Source organism: Bubalus kerabau, chromosome 2, assembly GCF_029407905.1.
Source record: "Bubalus kerabau isolate K-KA32 ecotype Philippines breed swamp buffalo chromosome 2, PCC_UOA_SB_1v2, whole genome shotgun sequence".
Taxonomy (NCBI): Eukaryota; Metazoa; Chordata; class Mammalia; order Artiodactyla; family Bovidae; genus Bubalus; species Bubalus kerabau.
The window spans coordinates 10,830,289-10,851,233 of NC_073625.1; the positions used below are offsets into that span (position 1 = coordinate 10,830,289).

Here is a 20,945-nt window from a genome sequence, read left to right on the forward strand (position 1 = left end):
TTGTTTTTTGTGATATCTTTGTCTGGTATCAGGGTGATAGTGGCCTCATAGAATGAGTTTGGAAGTTTTCCATTCTCTACAATTTTTGGAACTGTTTCAGAGGATAAGTGTTAACTTCTCTAAATGTTTGATAGAATTTACCTGTGAAGCCATTGGGTCATGGACTTTTGTTTCTTGGAAGTTTTTTTTTTTTTTTAACTGGGAAATTTCTTTTTATTTTATTAATTTACGATATTGTATTCGTTTTGCCATACATCAACATGCATCCGCCACGGGTGTACACGTGTTCCCCATCCTAAACCCCCCTCCCACCTGTTGGAAGTTTTTAATCATAGTTTCAATTTCAGTGCTTGTGATTCATCTGTTCATATTTTATGTTTCTTCCTGGTTCAGTCTTGAGAAACTGTATCTAAGAATTTGTCATTTCACCCAGGTTTTCCATTTATGATCCTTTGTATTCCTGTGGAGTCAGTTGTATCTTCCCTTTTTTCATTTCTAACTTTATTGTTTTGAGTCCTCTCACTTTTTTTTCCTGATATGTCTGGTTTAAGATTTCTCAATTTAGTTTTATCTTTTCCAATCAGCAGCTTTTAGTTTCATTGATATTCACAGTTGTTTTCTTTGTCTATATCTCATTTATTTCTGCTGTTATCTTCATGATTCTCTTCCTTCTACTAAATTTAGGTTTCATTTCTTCTTTTTCTATTTGTTTTAGGTGTAAGCTTATATTGTTTATTTGAGATTTTTCTTATTTTTTGAGGTAGAATTTCTATAAACTTCCCTCTCAGAACTGCTTTTAACTGCATCCCATAGGATTTGGACCATTGTGCTTTCATTTTCATTTGTCTCTAGGTAATTTTTTATTTTGTCTTTGATTTTTTTAGTGATCCATTGGTTGTTTAGTAGCATATAGTTTAGCTGTCACATGTTTCTGTTTTTTTTAATAGATTTTTATTGTAGCTTATTTCTAATCTCATAGCATTGTGATCAGAAAAGATTCTCGATGTGATTTCAGTTTTTTTTATATTTACCAAGGCTCACCTGGTGGCCCAGCATGTGGTCGTTCCTGGAGAATGTTCCCTGTGCACTTGAGAGGAATGTGTAGTCTGTCTCTTTTGGATGGAATGTTCTAGAAATATCAGTTAAGTCCTACTGATCTAAAGTGTATTGGAATTGAAAGCCTTTGTTTCCTTATTAGTTTTCTATAGGCATTATCTGTCCATTGAGGAAAAAGGGGTGTTAAAGCCCCCACTATTATTGTGTTACTGTCAATTTCTTCCTTTATGGTTGTTTGTATTTGCCTTACATATTCAGGTGCTCCTAAGTTGGTTCTGTATACATTTATAATTGTTATATATTTTTCTGGAATTGAACCCTTGATTATTGTGTAGGGTCCTTCTTTGTCTCTTATAACAGTTTTTGTTTTAAAGTCTACTTTTTCTGAACATATCATTCCTTCCCCAGCTTTTTTTTTTATTTCTATTTGTGTGGAATACCATTCCCATACTTTCAATCTGTAAGTTTCCCTGGCTCTGACAAGGGTCTCTTGTAGATAGCATATATACCAGTCTTGTTTTTGTATCCACTCAGGCAGTCTTTGTCTTTTGGTTGGTGCATTTAATCCATTTACATTTAAGGTAATTATCAACATGTATTATCCTATTACCATTTGGGTTTATCTTTTATAGATCTTTTCCTTCCCTTGTGTTCCCTGCCTAGAGAAGTTCCTTTAGCATTTACTGTAAAGCTGGTTTTGTGGTGCTGAATTCTCTTATGTTTTCCTTGGCTGTAAACCTTTTGATCTCTCCATCAAATCTGAACCTAGAGTCTTGCTAGGTAGAGGATTCTTGGTTGTAGTTTCTTCCTCTTCACCACTCTAAATATACTTTGCCATTGACTTCTGGCTTGTAGAGTTTCTGTTGAGAAATAAGCTGATAACCTTAAGGGAGTTTGCTTGTATGTTATTTGTCATTTTCCATAGTTGTTTTTAATATATTATCTTTGTTACTTTGATTATTATGTGTCTCAGTGTATTCCTCTTGGGGTTTATCCTGCCTGGGACTCTCTTTGCTTCTTTGACTTGGTTAATTGTTTCCTTTCCTATGTTAGGAAAATTTTCAGCTACCATCTCTTCAAATGTTTTCTTAGGTAACTTGTTCTTTTCTCCTTCTGCTATCCTTGTAATATGATGTTTGTGCATTTAATGTTGCCCCAAAGGACTCTTTAGGCTGTCTGCATCTCTTTACATTATTTTTTTCTATTTTCTGTTTTGCGTCAGTGATTTCCACCATTTTGTCGTCCAGAGCCCTAATCCATTCTTCTGCCTGTTAATTCTGCTGTTGATTGCTTCTACTGTATTGTTCATCTCTGTTTATTCTTTAGTTCTTCTAGGTAGGGCTTTGGTAAACATTTGCATATTCTTCATTCTTTTTTCTGAGATCTTGAGTCATCTTCAATATAGTTGTCCTGGATTCTTTTTCTGGAAGGTTACCTATCTCTACTTCATTTAGTTGTTTTTCTGGGATTTCATCTTTTCCTTCATCTGGAGATGTAATCCTCAACATTTTCATTTTGATTAACTTTCTGTGATTGTGATTTTTCTTTTGGAAGCTGTGGGATTGCAGTTCTACTTTCTTCTTCTGTCTGCCCTCTGGTTGTTGAGGAAGGAACTGATGGGAGGAACTGGTAGTGTGAAAAACTGAGTCTTGCTCTGATGGGTAGGGCTGTGCTCAATTACACTTTGATCCTGTTGTCTTCTGATGGATGAGCCTGTGCTCCCTCTTTGCTAGTTGTTTGGCCTGAGGTGATGCAGGGCAGGAACCTACAGGCTCTGTGGTAGGGCAAATGGTGACTTCCGAGAAGGCGCTTGCCAAGGGGCACCTCCCAGAACTGCTGCTTCAAATGTCCCTATCCCGGCAATGAGCCACTGACAACCCATATCTCAGCAGAAAACCTTCCAAAGCTAGCTGGTAGGTCTGATTCAGTCTCCTGTGTGGTCATTGCTCCTATCCCCTGAGTCCTGTTGCACACAAGATTTTGTTTGTGCCCTGCAAGAATAGACTCTCTGTTTGCCCCAGTCCTGTGCAAGACCTGCAGTCAAATCCTGCTCTCCTTCAAAGTCAGATTTCTTGGGATTCCTAGTCACTTGGATAGATCCCTGGGTTGTGAAGCTTGACATGGGGCTCAGAACCTTCACAGCAATGGGAGAACTTCTTTGGTATTGTTGCTCTCCAGTTAGTGGGTCACCCAGCATCAGCTGGATATGGGATTTCATTTTGTCATGATTGCGCTCTTCCTACCATCTTGTTTTAAAAATCAAAACAAACAAAACAAAACAAACAAACAAACAAAAAAGAGAAAACTCCTTTGTCTCTGGACATGGAGTATCCATTTTTGTGGGTTCCATCATCCTCCTGTTGATGTTGTTCAACAGCTAGTTGTGATTTTCTTTGTAGGGACCCTTTGGATTTTCCTAGTTTGAGTTCCTTAAGCTTCTTAAATCTGCATGTGCTTAGATTCCTAACATTTGTGACACTGAGTTTCTTGAATACACTCTCTTTCCCTTTCTCTCTTCTCTTTCTGAGACACGCATAGCGCATATGTTGGTTATTTTGTCACAGTATTCCTTTCTACATTCTGTTTTTGTTTTTTGCTTCTGTGAAAAAAAATTGTGTCTGCATTTCTGATTGTTTCTTTTGCCGGATAAAGTCTCTTTTTAATAACCCTCAGCAAATTTTTAGGTTTATTGTTTGTATTGATATGTAATCATGATTAATTTTTTAATATTTTATTACTCTATCGATATTTATTTCTGAAATTTTCAGGTATTTCAGTTCAGTTCAGTTCAGGCGCTCAGTCGTGTCTGACTCTTTGCAACCCCATGAATTGCAGCACGCCAGGCCTCCCTGTCCATCACCAACTCCTGGAGTTCACTCAAACTAGTCAGTGATGCCATCCAGCCATCTCATCCTCTGCCGTCCCCTTCTCCTCCTGCCCCCAATCCCTCCCAGCATCAGAGTCTTTTCCAATGAGTCAGCTCTTCACATGAGGTGGCCAAAGTACTGGAGTTTCAGCTTCAGCATCATTCCTTCTAAAGAAATCCCAGGGCTGATCTCCTTCAGAATGGACTGGTTGGATCTCCCTGCAGTCCAAGGGACTCTCAAGAGTCTTCTCCAACACCACAGTCCAAAAGCATCAATTCTTCGCGCTCAGCATTCTTCACAGTCCAACTCTCACATCCATACATGACCACAGGAAAAACCATAGCCTTGACTAGATGGACCTTTGTTGATGAAGTAATGTCTCTGCTTTTCAATATGCTATCTAGGTTGGAAATAACTTTCCTTCCAAAGAGTAAGCATCTTTTAATTTCATGGCTGCAATCACCATCTGCAGTGATTTTGGAGCCCAAAAAAATAAAGTCTGACACTGTTTCCACTGTTTCCCCATCCATTTCCAATGAAGCAATGGGACCAGATGCCATGATCTTCGTTTTCTGAATATTGAGCTTTAAGCCAACTCTTTCACTCTCCTCTTTCAATTTCATCAGGAGGCTTTTTAGTTCCTCTTCACTTTCTGCCATAAGGGTGGTGTCATCTGCATATCTGAGATTATTTATATTTCTCCCAGCAGTCTTGATGCCAGCTTGTGCTTCTTCCAGCCCAGTGTTTCTCATGATGTACTCTGCATATAAGTTAAATAAGCAGGGTGACAGTATACAGCCTTGATGTATTCCTTTTCCTATTTGGAACCAGTCTGTTGTTCCATGTCCAGTTCTAACTGTTCCTTCCTGACCTGCAAATAGGTTTCTCAAGAGGCAGATCAGGTGGTCTGGTATTCCCATCTCTTTCAGAATTTTCCACAGTTTATTGTGATCCACAGAGTCAAAGGCTCTGGCATAGTCAATAAAGCAGAAAAATATGTTTTTTTGGAACTCTCTTGCTTTTTCTATGATCCAGTGGATGTTGGCAATTTGATCTCTGGTTCCTCTGCCTTTTCTAAAACCAGCTTGAACATCTGGAAGTTAATGGTTCACATATTGCTGAAGCCTGGCTTGGAGAATTTTGAGCATTCCTTTACTAACGTGTGAGACGAGTGCAATTGTGCAGTAGTTTGAGCATTCTTTGGCATTGCCTTTCTTTGGGACTGGAATGAAAACTGACCTTTTCCAGTCCTGTGACCACTGCTGAGTTTTCCAAATTTGCTGGCATATTGAGTGTAGCACTTTCACAGCATCATCTTTCAGGGTTTGAAGTAGCTCAACTAGAATTCCGTCACCTCCACTGGCTTTGTTCGTAGTGATGCTTTCTAAGGCCCACTTGACTTCACATTCCAGGATGTCTGGCTCTAGGTCAGTGATCACACCATCGTGATTATCTGGGTTGTGAAGATCTTTTTTATACAGTTCTCCTGTGTATTCTTGCCACCTCTTCTTAATATCTTCGGCTTCTCTTAGGTCCATACCATTTCTGTCCTTTATCGAGCCCATCTTTGCATGAAATGTTCCCTTGGTATCTCTAATTTTCTTGAAGAGATCTCTAGTCTTTCCCATTCTGTTGTTTTCCTCTATTTCTTTGCATTGATCCATGAGGAAGGCTTTCTTATCTCTTCTTGCTATTCTTTGGAACTCTGCTTTCAGATGCTTATATCTTTCCTTTTCTCCTTTGCTTTTCACTCTCTTCTTCTCACAGCTATTTGTAAGGCCTCCTCAGACAGCCATTTTGCTTTTTTGCATTTCTTTTCCATGGGGATGGTCTTGATCCCTGTACAATGTCACGAACCTCCGTCCATAGTTCATCAGGCACTCTATCAGATCTAGTCCCTTAAATCTATTTCTCAGTTCCACTGTATAATCACAGGGATTTGATTTAGGTCATACCTGAATGGTCTAGTGGTTTTCCCTACCTTCTTCAATTTAAGTCTGAATTTGGCAATGAGGAGCTCATGATCTGAACCACAGTCAGCTCCTGGTCTTGTTTTTGTTGACTGTATACAGCTTCTCCATCTTTGGTTGCAAAGAATATAATCAATCTGATTTCAGTGTTGACCATCTTGTGATGTCCATGAGTAGAGTCTTCTCTTGTGCTGTTGGAAGAGGGTGTTTGCTATGACCAGTGCGTTCTCTTGGCAAAACTCTATTAGCCTTTGCCCTGCTTCATTCCATATTCCAAGGCCAAATTTGCCTGTTACTCCAGGTGTTTCTTGACTTCCTACTTTTGTATTCCAGTCCCCTATAATGAAAAGGACATATTTTTTGGGTGTTAGTTCTAAAAGGTCTTGTAGGTCCTCATAGAACCATTCAACTTCAGCTTCTTCAGAGTTACTGGTTGGGGCATAGACTTGGATTACTGTGATATTGAATGGTTTGCCTTGGAAACGAACAGAGATCATTCTGTCATTTTTGAGATTGCATCCAAGTGCTGTATTTCGGACTCTTTTGTTGACCATGATGGCTGCTCCATTTCTTCTAAGGGATTCCTGCCCACAGTAGTAGATATAATGGTCTTAAGATACTTCAGATGCTTAAGGATAAGTAATTAAAGCCAATTAAGTTAGTTGATCCTATCATTACACTAAAATGGAAAATTATTTGATTATATCAATAGATGCAGAAAATGCATTTGACAATTTTAAGACAATTTATGATTAAGCTCACCAAAATAGTGAGAGAAGCAAACTAGAACTTCACAAAGATCATTTAGAAAAAAATAGAGCTTACATCAAATTTAATGTTTAGAGATGAAGTACTTTCCACTAAGATTTGGAACAAGGCAAGAATTTAACTTGCTGTTCTTATTCAGTTTTGTGCCCATGTGCAAAACTGATGATACCAAATATTGTGAGGACTTGGAGCATAGGAACTGTCATTCATGTTGATGAATTAGACTTTAGACAGTTTGGTACTCATAAAATTCAACGCTGCCTGACTTCATGATCCAGTAGTTATCCCCTATACCATTTAGAAAATTTCACTGAAAACTTGTATCCATAGAAAGTTGGACCTGATTGCATATAGCAACTCTATTTATAATTGCCAGAAATTAAAAGCACACAACATGTGCTTTGATACATGAGTGGATAAAGAAACAAGTTAAGACATAAAGAGAAATTTTATTCAGTATTCAGAAAATTAGTCATCAAGCAATATAAAGACATGGAGGAATTTTAAATGCATAGTGGTTAGTAAAAGAAGCCAGTTTGAAAAGTCTACACACTATATCATTCCAAATCTATTACAATCTGGAAAAGGCAAAACTATGGAGAGAGTTAAAAACATCATTGATTACCAACCAGGGCTTTGTGTGTTGCTTTCATCACTACTCAAGTTTTATTGTTTTAATGCTAGTATTTTGCCTTTAGGAAAAAACTGATTTTATCCTAAAACTATTTCTGACATTAAAACTGACTGTCAGTTAAACTCTTAAGAATCTGTGTATTTTTCAAAGTGTTTAAATTAAAAGTATTATAGTTACTGAAACAATGATTAATCTTCTCAGAATACTTTTTCAGTTTATTAGAATTAAATCAGTAGCATGTAATGAAAGCATATATTATTAATAGTATTGTTTATATATGAATGCCATTTGTATTGAGAGTAATATTATCCTAAAAGAATAACAAAATCTAACTTTGCCAATGTTCTTAAGAAAATAATGAGCTTTATATAAAAGTTTATTACATTTGTATTTGCATTTAGCTAATATAGCCACAATTACATGAAAAAACCAGGGATTGAAAAAAATAACTTGAGCAACCATTCTGTTTTTTATTCCCTTTAGTATTCGAAGATGATAACTTTAGAGGCATTTTCAGTTCTTTTCACGCAGTTACTTGGAATTATGCTGGGATTAAAGTATAATAATAACATCTATGAATGTTCCTGTCCAGGAATTGCATGCATAATGAATCCTGAAGCAATGTAAGACGTGATTTTTATCAAAACTTCGTCTTCTTTTGGGAGATATTTATAGCATTCCTTGATGTACTATATCTTTGATATAACATAGATAAAAGCATTTTTACTAAATACCTATGAATTATTTTAATGTTTATTAAAGGAATGAGTATTTGATATTGTAGGAAATGTGCTTCATATTTCTATGCTCAGTGCTGTAGTGTCAAGTCATTGATGATGAGTTCTTGTGAAGCACTGGAATCTTGATGTGAGATTTATTCATCCTATCAAAAAAAATTTAAGCATGTACTGTTACAAGAATTGTGTTAGTCTGTCATGTGAATGATTAACAAGATAGAAAAGTGTTATATATTTTGTATTAGTCTATCAGGGACAGAATTTTAAAGTCAACATGAGAATAAGCAAAATTTAAATGACTTATATTAAGTGCTGAGAGAAAAATAAACAGGGAATACATGGAGAAGAGAAACTTTATGATTAAAAAAGAGGGGTCTAGGAAGCTTTCTATGAGACAAAACGCATGTTGGGACCTGAAACAGAAAAAATAAGTCTGGTTACATGAAGAACTCGTTGAAAACTTTTCAGGGAAAGACAGTGAAGTGGTACGTGGATATGAAGAAATGTTAAAAGCTCAAAAGACTGGAAAGGATAAAACAAACCAAAAGAAATGACTGAAATTATATGGAAGAATATTAAAAGCATAGAATTTTTTTAAAGATGGTAAAATACAATCAGGTTAAAGAATCATGATTCAGAGAAAGAGGTCCAGGAAGGACTAGAAAATGTAGGAAAGGAGCTAAGCAAGCGATCATGATGCAGAAATTGGGATTTTATGATAAATGTAACAAAACACATTTTAATTGATTTATGCAGCATGGATAATAAAATATGTTTTGTAACATGAATGTTAAAAATTTCACACAGAATAACAATAGGGTAATACTGTTACTGAATTAAGTCCTATGGACCCTAGCTTCTCTGGCTGGACAGGGGATGGTTCTTGTTTTGTTTTATTCAAGAAGCAGAGTAATGAAATGGAAGCTGAGATACCTCAACAGATAAAATTTCTTCAATGGACAAAGAACGAAAAAGTTCACAGATGAACTTCTCACCCACGTGGTGATAGGGATTTACTTTTAAAAAGTAAAGACGAAGGAAGGAAGAGTAAGGCTAGTGATGCAGAACCATATGCATTAGTCCTCCAGGGAAGGGGCAGGGCTTTTTCAAAGGAGTGGGGTGCCTACATTTATCAATCCTTTTTGAACAATAATGTCCATTTATGGGCACTGGTAGGTGTGTCATTTAATACTCTAATGTAGTAAAATAAACATATAATGAGACTCACGATCTCTTGCAGTTCTGATTGCTCACCATCTTGGACCCAGCTATTTCTTTCTTTCTTTTATTTATTTGTGTGTGTGTGTGTGTGTGTGTTTATTTTTTTTTTCATTTGTTTGTTGCTTTCTTTCTTATTTCTGGACCCTTTATTTTAGAGATTTATGGTAACTCTTGCTAAATGTGCAGGGTGATAGGTTTTGAGCAAAGACTGGAGCAGATTTTGAGCAAAGATTGGAGCAGCTTTGCCAATGGTATTCGGTAAATGATGATTCTCATAGTATACAGCAGTTCAGTAAGTTTGAGAGAAAGGGAGATGAGAAAGCTCTGGTCAGAGGGACTTGCTTGCTGGGTCCCATGGGACTCTAATAATCTCAATTGAAGAAGTAAGTTCTTGGCCAGCTGTCTCCCCAGGGCACTGCCCAGAGAGGAGACTGAAACACACCGCAGACTTTCTGTGAAAATGGCCTATTAGCATGTCCAGGAGATTTTGTCTGAAAGGGAAGCTTCCTCTTCGGCACACATCTTACAGCCTTTGGTGATTCTCTCAACAAGCAGAGCCCAGTGGGACTAATGTCACCATCCCATTTGCTTTCTCCAGTTCCTGAAGAAAGCACCCCAAATTTTGAGAATGCCACCCATCATTCTTCTCTATATTGCCTTCCTCTGTTGAGCTGTGGAACTTATGCTTACACTCAGAAGCGTGTATAATTTGCATACTTTAAAGGCTGCTAACTGAAGGTCGGGTTTCCAATCACCCCAATCCTAGGTGCTAAGTCAGGTCCTTCATTTTAGGACATTGACAGGTCTGATCATACCCTTAACAACTCAAAGACACTGATCATGAAATTGGCTGATGCTTGGACAGTATGAAAATTTTCAAAGAAAAGAAAAATCTAGGATCGACTTGAATGACTAGATTCATCTTGTTTATAGCCACTCCTTCAAGACTAGGAGAGATGGCTGTTTTGTCTAGAGTTAGATAAACAAGAGACAATTAAGTTAAATGCAGAAACAACAGAATACATTCCAAACAAAAGAATAAGATAATTTAATAAGATAATATGTCATAAAATGACCATAATCAAATGGATATAAATGAATATCCAGTAAAGAATTCAAAATAGTATACTGAAAGATGCTCACCAAGATAAAGAGAAGACTGGATGAACAATGTGAGAACATAAAACCACAGGAAATATAAAGAAATACTGCATGGAAGTCAGAGGACTGAAGAATACAAAACTGAACTGAAATATACAATAGAATATTGTAGTGATAAACTAAAAAGAGCATAGAAAGGATTAACAAACTCAGCAAAAGGAAAAATTACTACACAAACATTAAGGTAAGGGAATTATAAGACAATATCATGTGGACCAATAATCACATTATATAGGTTCCAGAAGAGTGAGAAAGGGACAGAAAACTTTTTTGAAGAAATAATGACTAAATTGTTCCCTAACTTGGGAAAGGAGACAGATATCCAGATTCAAAGAGCCCAGAATTGTAAATAAGATGAATTCAATGAGACCCACACCAAGAAACATAATTAAAACATCAAACATTAAAGACAGGAACCGTCTTAGAAGCAACAGCTTGTTACATACAGCGGAACCTCTTATAAGAACATGAGGAGCTTTGACAGCAGTCACATTGCAGGCCAGTAGGTAGTGGTATGGTAAATGCACAATGCTGAAAGAAAAAGACTACTTTTACCAAGCAAAGTGGTCATTCAGAATTGAAGAGAAGAGATAAGAGTTTTACAGACATGCAAAATCTAAAGGAGTTTAACACCATTAGTCCGACCTTAGTAGAAATAGTAAATGGAGTTCTTTAATGTTTAGAAAAGGTACTAATTAGTAAAAGGAAAACATAAGAAGTATAAGTCTCAATGGTAAAAGTAAATATATACTGAAATTCAGAATAATTGAATAAGTAAAGTAGGCAATTGGGCTTCCCTTGTGTCTAAACTGGTAAAGAATCTGCCTACAATGTGAGAGACCTGGGTTTGATCCCTGGGTTGGGAAGATCCCCTGGAGAATAGAATGGCTACCCACTCCAGTATTCTGACCTGGAGAAATGCATGGACTATATATAGTCCATGGGGTTGCAAAGAGACAGACATGACTGAGTGGCTTTCACTTTCACTCTCAAAGCAGGTAATTAAAGGTAACATGGTTTGCATAAAAGTCAAGTGTCATGAAAATTACAACTATAATATTGTGATAAGCTATATGTAACATAAAAAGTTATAAAATGTTATACAAAGCATAAAACCTGTTGAGGAAAATAAATATATTCTAAGTCAAAATATAGAGTGCATTCGAAACTTTGTTATCTACTTAGACTGTGAGAGATATATATTGTTATGTGCAAGCCTCATGGTAACCATAAAACAAAAACAAAACAAAAATCAAACCAAACCCATAACCAAAAAAAAAAAAAAAAAAAAGTGGAAGCACAAAAGAGAAAAAAAAAAGAAGGAATGCAGGAAGAGAGCAAGGGCAGAGGAAAGCATCAGAGGAACTACAAAATAGCCAGAAAAGAAGGAGCAAAATGACAATAAGTCCATGCCATCAATAATTACTTTTAAAGCAAATGTATCAAATTTTCCAGTCAAAAGACAGGATGGATGATGAATGAAAAGCAAGACCCACCACTCTCATACCTACAAGTGATTCCAGGCAGGTGTAAGGACACACAAACTAAAATTGAAAGGATGGAAAAAGATATTCCACGTAAATAGAAACCCAAAGAAAGCTGGAGTGACTATACTAATATCAGAAGAAATGAACTTTAAAACAAATACTGATAGTAAGAGATAAAGAAGAGTACTGCTTATTTATATCAGGAACAATACAGTAAGAAGAAATAACATTTATTAATATACATACACTCAACATTTGTTGTTTTTATTGTTTCATTGTTTACTTGCGAAGTCATGTCCAACTCTTTTGCAGCCTCATAGACTATAGCCCACCAGGCTCATCTGTCCAGGGGATTTCCTAGACTAGAATACTGGAATAGGTTGCCATTTCCTTCTCCAGGGTATGTTCCTGACCCAGGGATCATACCCACGTCTCCTGCTTGGCAGACAGATTCTTTACCAATGAGTCACAGGGAAGCCTGCACTCAACACAGAATAAACTAAATACTTAAAGCAAATATGGACAGGAATAAAAGGACAAACAGACAGTAAAACAGTAATAGTAGGAAACTTTTAAGTACCTATGTATTTCATCAGATAGATCATCCAGGCAGAATGTCAAGAAAGACACATTGGCTGTAATGAAACATTAGGCCTGATAGATTGACCCGTATTACAGAACATTCCACCCAATAGAAATAGAACTCACATTCTTCTCAAGTGTATTTGAAGCATTCTCCTGAACAGATCATATGTTAGACCACAAAACAAGTTTCAACCAATTAAAGAATTTCAAAACCATATTCAACATCTTTTCTAACCCCAATAGTATAAACCTGGACATAAATTAAAAGAATAAAACTGGAAAACTCAAAAATATGTGAAGACTAAACAAGGTACCACCAAATAATCATGTGCCAACAAAGAAAGAAAAGAAAACTCAAAAAGGACCTTGAGAGCAACAAAAATGGAAATACAACATACTGAAATTTATGCCATGCAGACAAAACAGTTGTAAGTAGAAGTTTATGGTGATAAATCACTATTTCAAGGAAAAGCTTAAAAAAAAAAAACCATCCTAATCTATACTAGAAAAAAGAAGAACAAATGAAGTCCAAGTTAGTAGATGAAAGGAAGTATCAAAAGTCACAGTGAAAATAAATGAAATAGATAATAAAAAGATACTAGAAAAAGATCAGTGAAGCCAAGAAATCGTTCTCTGAGATTTTAAACAAGATTGACAAACTTTTAGCTCAAAACTCTTCAAAAAAAAGAGCAAAAAGATGCAAATTTTAAAAATTAAAAATGAAGGACAATATGTTGCAGATAATACTACATAAAACAAAAGCTTATAAGAGACTATTATAAACAATTATTATACATGAACAATTTGGAAAATCTAAGAGAAATGAATAATAATCTAGGAACATAGAACCTTCCAATATTGAATCATAAAGAAATACAAAACTTGAACAGATTGATTACCCATATGGAGATTGAATCAGGAACCAAAAACCTTCCAGCAACCAAAAATCCAGGACCACTAGTTTCCCTGGTGAGCTATACAAAATATTCAAGAAGAATTCCTACAAATCTTCAAACTCTTCTGAAAAATAGAAGAGGAGGGAAATTTTTCAATCAATATTTTATGAGGCCAGCACTGTTTTCATACTGAAACAAACAAGGATAGCATGAAAAAAAATTAATGTTATGGTTTTGATGAATTTTGATGCAAAAGTCTTCAGCAAAATATTAGCAAGCCTAACTCAACAGTACACAGCCATGGTTAAGGTGTTTGAGGAGGAGGTGGGTGTAGAGTACATCTCTCTACATGGATGATGCATCGGGAATACACCTTCAGTTGCAGAAGTTCTCTCAGAACACCAGTTGAAAGTGGACAGGAGTCCCTTACCACTGAAAAGGAATGTATAGATTGATGCAAAACATGGCAGGACAAAGGAAGGAGGAGCGTGATCAGGACTGAACCTGCATGCAGGGTATAGGGGAACTGAAGCATCAGTCAGATCCCCACAGCAGGGAAAGATTTTGGGACAGTGGAAGCTGTAGGAGAATGCAGCAGCTGATCTATGACAGTCTGAATGGAATGAGAACCACAGAGACAATCCTTGGGGCAGCCCCTCCCTTCCCTGGACAGGGACACAAGTCTCCTGGAATATGTGGCAGCTGGGAGCTGGAGCATATAGACTGGAGAGCAGTCTCAGGGTAAGGTCTGTTGTTGACTATGGGGAGACAACTTGAGGGGACGTCAGGGAGGAGATTGTGGGGGAAAAGGCCAGACAGCTGTGGAGGCAAGGCGATACTGCTGAGTCAAAAGGCCAGACAGCTGTGGAGGCAAGGCGACACTGCTGAGTCAAAAGGCCAGACAGCTGTGGAGGCAAGGCGACACTGCTGAGTCGTGGGCAAGGGGTGGAGCCGTCGCCATCACTGGAGCCTCTCTCCCCACCTGCCAGCACCAGCAGCTGACCAGTTGGGGAAGACCCAGGGAGGGTGGCCCTTTAAGTACCTGATGCAGTGAGCAATAGAGAAGGACCCCAGCCAGGGGAGCCCTTTAAGTACTTGGTACACCTTATATGCAGAGTACATCATGAGAAACGCTGGGCTGGAAGAAGCACAAGCTGGAATCAAGACTGTCAGGAGAAATATCAATAACCTCAGATATGCAGATGGCACCACCCTTATGGCAGAAAGTGAAGAGGAACTAAGGAACCTCTTGATGAGGGTGAAGGAGGACAGTGAAAGAGCCGGCTTAAAATTAAATATTAAACTAAGATCATGGCATCTGGCCCCATGACTTCATGGCAAATACAAGGGGGAAAGTGGAAGTAGTGACAGATATCCTCTTCTTGGGCCCTAAGATCTTTGTAGATTGTGACTGGAGCAATGAAATCAGAAGACAATTGCTTCTAAGCAGGGGGAAAAAAACGTGAAGTCACTCAGTCATGTCCAACTCTTTGCTACTCCATGGACTATAGCTTACCAGGCTCCTCTGTCCATGAGATTTTCCAGGAAAGGGTAGTGGAGTGGGTTGCCATTTCCTTCTCCAGAGGATCTTCCCCGGAGATCGAACCCAGGGATCGAACCCAGGTCTTCCACATTGCAGTCAGATGCTTTACCGTCTGAGCCACCAGGGAAGCTATGTCAAACCTAGACAGTGTGTTGAAAGCACAGACATTACTCTGCCGGCAAAGGTCCATATAGACAGGGCTATAGATGACAAGTACAGGTCATCTATACTTGTGAGAGCTGGGCCGTAAGGAAGGCAGAGCACCAAAGAATTGATGCCTTCAAACTGTGGAAGGAATGATGCTAAAGAGTCCATTGGACAGCAAGAAGATCAAACAAGTCAATCTTAGAGGAAATCAACCCTGAATACTCATTGTAAGGACTGAAACTGAAGCAGAAGCTTCAGTATCTTGCGCATCTGATGCTAATATCCAGCTCATTGAAAAAGTCCCTGATGCTGGGAATGATTGAGGGAGGAAGGAGAAGAGGGCATCAGAAGATGATATGGCTGGATGGCATCACCAATACAGTGGACATGAACTTGGGCAAATTTCGGGAGATGGCGAGGTACAGGGAGGCCTGGCGTTTTGCCATTTGCAAAGAGTTGGGCACAACTGGGTGACTGAACAGCAAAAATCTATATTATCCAAATCAGTCTGCACATTCAATATAATCCCTATTCAAATTGCAATGATACTTTTCCCAGATATAAAATTAGTTCGGTTCAGTCACTCAGTCATGTCCAACTCTCTGAGACCCCATGAATCGCAGCATGCCAGGCCTCCCTGTCCATTACCAACTCCCGGAGTTCACTCAAACTCACATCCATTGAGTTGGTGATGCCATCCAGCCATCTCATCCTCTGTCATCCCCTTTTCCTCCTGCCCTCAATCCCTCCCAGCATCAGAGTCTTTTCCAATGAGTCAACTCTTCGCATGAGGTGGCCAAAGTACTGGACTTTCAGCTTTAGGATCATTCCTTCCAAAGAACACCCAGGGCTGATCTCCTTTAGGATGGACTGGTTGGATCTCCTTGCAGTCCAAGGGACTCTCAAGAGTCTTCTCCAACACCACAGTTCAAAAGCATCAATTCTTCGGCTCTCAGCTTTCTTCACAGTCCAACTCTCACATCCATACATGACCGCTGGAAAAACCATAGCCTTGATTAGACAGACCTTTGTTGGCAAAGTAATGTCTCTGCTTTTCAATATGCTATCTAGGTTGGTCATAACTTTCCTTCCAAGGAGTAAGCGTCTTTTAATTTCATGGCTGCAGTCACCATCTGCAGTGATTCAATCCTAAAATTTGAATGGACCCTGAATAGCCATGATAACCTTGAGAAAGAACAAAGTTGGAGACATCATTTGCCTGATTCCAGGACTAAGATAGACAAGATACAAATGAGCCATGAGCATTTGTGTCAGAATATAAGAAGATGTTCAAAGAATTTGGATATGTGCCTCATGGACACAAAACAGTTTGAAGGAGTCTTCCAACAGGCAAATCTAGGACAATCTGAAAGTCATATGTAATGTTAATTAAGGATTAAAACACCCTTTAGTGTACTAGGAAAATTTGAGTCCATATTCATATAAATACATGAAAATATTGTTTGAAGTGAATAAATATATTGAATGGATATATTATAAATAAGGTTATAAAAGATATATATACATAGTGAATATATTGAAAACATAACTAGGAAGGATATATATACATAAAACTTCTCCCCAAATAATTATTAAGAGATAAGGAGAGAAAGAGATGTTAGAGTATAGACTTTAATCACCTAATCAAAATGACTTTTTTCAAAAACATCACAAGTTGGAATCATGTGCTGTTAGGATGCAATGGAGCAGACAGACTCAGCAACACTTCTGTGATGCGTTTAACAAGATACATAACCTCAGTCTTAAGTACTGGGAAACATTTCATAAACCTAAAAGGAGGCACATTTTCCCGAATAATCAGCCTGAGACTATAAAACTTTTGAATGTCAGAAATGCCACAAAAAAATGTAGTCAACTAGACTAAGGCGATAGGAGTACTAAAGGCAGTGGCTGGTTCTGAAGTGGATCTTTTTGCTGTAGAGTGCCAGTACCGTGATGAAGGGGAAATTTGAACCTGATAAAAGAATTAGATGTTAACAACATATCTTTGTTTCCTGTTATTGAAGGTCTGTTTTAAGAGAATTCAGTTCTCTATATGAGTTATACATTAAAATTATTATTATTCAACTTGTTTAGGAAACAAAATTTGTTTCTCATGTCATTTCTCTAAGTATGAGTTTGTTACTAATTTAAGCAAAAACTCATTAAACAGTGTACTAGAAATATAGAAATATCAAACTGGAGAGAATCTAGGGTTTATGTATTCTATATACTTCATGTTGAGCTGTTTTAATTTTGTTACCAAAATAAAAATAATTCTGACTTTTAATTAATTCAATCAAACATTGTGTTTATTCTTTCAGTTTTCTATATTATCCCTAGTATGTATCATTTTCTTAATAATAATTAGTTCTTCTTACTATAATGATTATAATCTTGACAGTGTTGTAAATAATAAGGAAAGTAATAAACAGTAAGTTGTACTTAAATAGAGCCTTTTTGTCAACAAGCACTGTTTTGTTTAACATGTCCTCAATCATGCAACCTCCTTAACATCCTCTATTTATTAGACGTCTGGTATAGTGAATTAGAATAGAAATGAGCTTATTCTTTTATTACTAATTGAATTAAAAATAAAGCGCTCTCCATTTCTTAGCTATTCTCTAATGAAGAAGTAAATAATTCACAGCATGTTATTGAAGAGTGTTACTTTGATACTGATTTCATTCCTTTTCACTAACAAATACAATTTAATTTTAGACGTTCCCATGGCATAAAGTTTTTCAGCAGTTGCAGCACAGAGGAATTTAAACATACAACTTCGCAGCCTAAATTTGAATGTCTTCAGAATCGAACAGTTCCCAAAGTGGTTCCACAAGGAAGACAGTCCATCTGCGGCAATGGGGTTTTGGAGCCACCTGAACAATGTGACTGTGGCACCGTGGAGGTTAGTGAAAAAGACTGATGTGTGTTTTTGTGTTTGTCACGTAACCTCACAAATGCAGACGTGACATAAAGGGGGAAAACTTGAAAAAAAAAATTGTTCCATATAGTCAAACATCTAAGATGGGGGGCATGTGATAACTTGGCTCATCCAGAATTTGAAGTTGAAGAATTTAAGAATAGGCTAAATGCAGCCTGGGTTGAATGAAGATTTTCCTTACTGTGTAAATATTACCCATCTTCCTGTATCATAAACATCAATTCCAACAGTAGTATAATTATCACCTAAATTATCCATGAATTCCTTTCAAGTGACTGATTTAAATCACTGAGTTATTAAATGTATGCTGCTGTTCATATCTTCATCTTCTCATTTCAGTCCTTGCATCGGGGGAACTTCATTTATTTTAGCTTGGTTTCACAAAATTGAATTACAGAACAGAGACATCACTTTGCCCACAAAGAACCATATAGTCAAAGCCGTGGGTTTTCCAGTAGTCATGTATGGATGTGAGAGTTGGACCATAAAGAAGGCTGAATACCAAAGAACTTATACTCTCAAATTATAAAGTTGGAGAAGACTCTTGAGAGTCCTTTGAACTGCAAGGAGATCAAACCAGTCAATTCGAAAGAAAATCAACTCTGAATAGTCATTGGAAAGACTGATGCTAAAGCTGAAGTTCCAATACTTTGGCCACCTGATGCAAACAAATTGACTCACTGAAAAATACCCTGATGCTGGGAAAGATTGAAGGCAGGAGGAGAGGGGGACAACAGAGGATGAGATGGTTGGATGGCAACACCAACTCACGGGATATGAGTTTGAGCAAGCTCTGGGAGATAGTGAAGGACAGGGAAGCCTGGCACGCTGCAGTCCATGGGGTTGCAAAGAGTCGGACACGACTAAGCAACTGAACTGAACTGATAGGTTCATGGATTATAATAAATGCACCACCACATCTGTTACATTCCAGTGTCGTGTTATTATTTTTGGTCAACTCTCATCTCTTAATTTGGAGTCACTTTTTATGAATATTCTTGAGCATATAAACCACCTCAGTCAGTTCAGTCACTCAGTTGTGTCCGACTCTTTGAGACCCCATGGACTGTAGCACACCAGGCTTCCCTGTCCATCATCAACTCCAGGAGTTTGCTGAGACTCATGCCTATCGAGTCAGTGATGCCATCCAACCATCTCATCCTCCGTTGTCCCCTTCTCTTCCAGCCTTCAATCTTTCCCAGCATCAGGGTCTTTTCCAATGAGTCAGTTCTTTGCATCAAGTGGCCAAAGTATTGCAGTTTCAGCTTCAGCATCACTCCTTCCAATGAGTATTCAAGACTGATTTTCTTTAGGATGGACTGGTTGTATTTCCTTGCAGTCCAAGGGACTCTCAAGAGTCTTCTCCAACACCACAGTTCAAAAGCATCAATTCTTCTGCACTCAGCTTTCTTTATAGTCCAACTCTTACATCCATATATGACTACTGGAAAAACCATAGTTTTGACTACACAGGCCTTTATCAGCAAAGTAATGTCTCTGCTTTTTAATATGCTGTCTAGGTTGATCAGAGCTTTTCTTCCAAGGAGCAAGAGTCTTTTAATTTCATGGCTGCTGTCACCATCTGCAGTGATTTTGGAGCCCAAAACAGTAAAGTCTTTCACTGTTTCCATTGTTTCCCCATCTATTTGTTATGAAGTAATGGGACAAGATGCCATGATCTTAATTTTCTGAATGTTGAGCTTTAAGCCAACTTTTTCACTCTCCTCTTTCACTTTCATCAAGAGGCTCTTTAGTTCTTCTTCGCTTTCTGCCATAAGGGTGGTGTCATCTGCATATTTGAGGTTATTGATATTTCTCCCGGCAATCTTGATTCCAGCTTGTGCTTCCTCCAGCCCAGCGTTTCTCATGATGTACTCTGCACATAACTTAAATAAGCAGGGTGACAGTATACAGCCTTAACGTACTCCTTTCCCAATTTTGAACCAGTGTGTTGTTCCATGGCTGGTTCTAAGTGTTGCCTCTTGAGCTGCATACACATTTCTCAGGAGGCAGGTCACATAGTCTAGTATTACCATCTCTTTCAGAATTTTCCACAGTTTGTTGTGATCCACACAGTCAAAGGCTTTAGCGTAGTCAATGAAGCAGAAGTAGATGTTTTTCTGGAGTTCTTGCTTTTTCTATGATCCAGTGGATGTTGGCAAATCTAGGTCTTTAGTCTAGATTTCCATTATACATTGAGTGCTCTCAAAATACACTGTCTACTGTAGGCTCTCTCTTTGATTCTAGATTTTCGATATTAGGCTATCACGTCACTAATTTTTGTTTTATTTTCCACAATATTAATATTTAGTGAGGGTTTAATATTCCATCTTCACTAAATTCACTTGCTCTTTTTCATTGCCATGTTTATATTGTGAAGCATAACACAATCTTCTTAATAATGAAACATGAAAAAGAAAAAATGATTATTATCTGATTCTTATAGATATTACAAGTGTTAAATAAGAATAGAATTTGGGATATACTTTAGTAATATGCCATTAGTGTAACTGCGTTATGTTTCATTTTATAAAGGACAAGTATCCAGGTATAATAAAATATCTAATAAATTACTATTCTATAAGAATTTTAGCAGAACAGATATATTCCACTTATAGTTACATTTACAACATACTACTCAAAATACTAATGTAAAATAAAAATACATACATGTAGATATATATTTATATATATAACAGAAACATTTTACACCTTCACATATTTACTGGGGTTAATGTGGAAGAAAATTTTATACAGAAGCTCTTGGAACAAATCACAAAAGAAAAGTGGCAATTTTCAGATTTCACAATATCACAGTAATAAAAATATTTTTAAAACCTGCCCAAATAGAAATAAGTTGTCATGACAAATTGCAAAACAATATAAAATATATTAGTGGCTAGGGGCTAATATTATTAATACAAAAGTG

At 37.4% G+C, this 20,945-nt stretch overlaps 1 protein-coding gene across 1 annotated transcript in view; it reads left to right on the plus strand.

Moving 5' to 3' along the window:
• The window catches only part of LOC129644377 (A disintegrin and metallopeptidase domain 3-like), a 109,360-nt gene that overhangs the window by 62,000 nt on the left and 26,415 nt on the right, over positions 1–20,945 (plus strand). The window contains exons 11-12 of the mRNA XM_055570040.1: positions 7,779–7,918; positions 17,794–17,980. Of these exons, the coding sequence (XP_055426015.1) occupies positions 7,779–7,918; positions 17,794–17,980 (327 nt within the window). The remainder of the gene's footprint in view (positions 1–7,778; positions 7,919–17,793; positions 17,981–20,945) is intronic.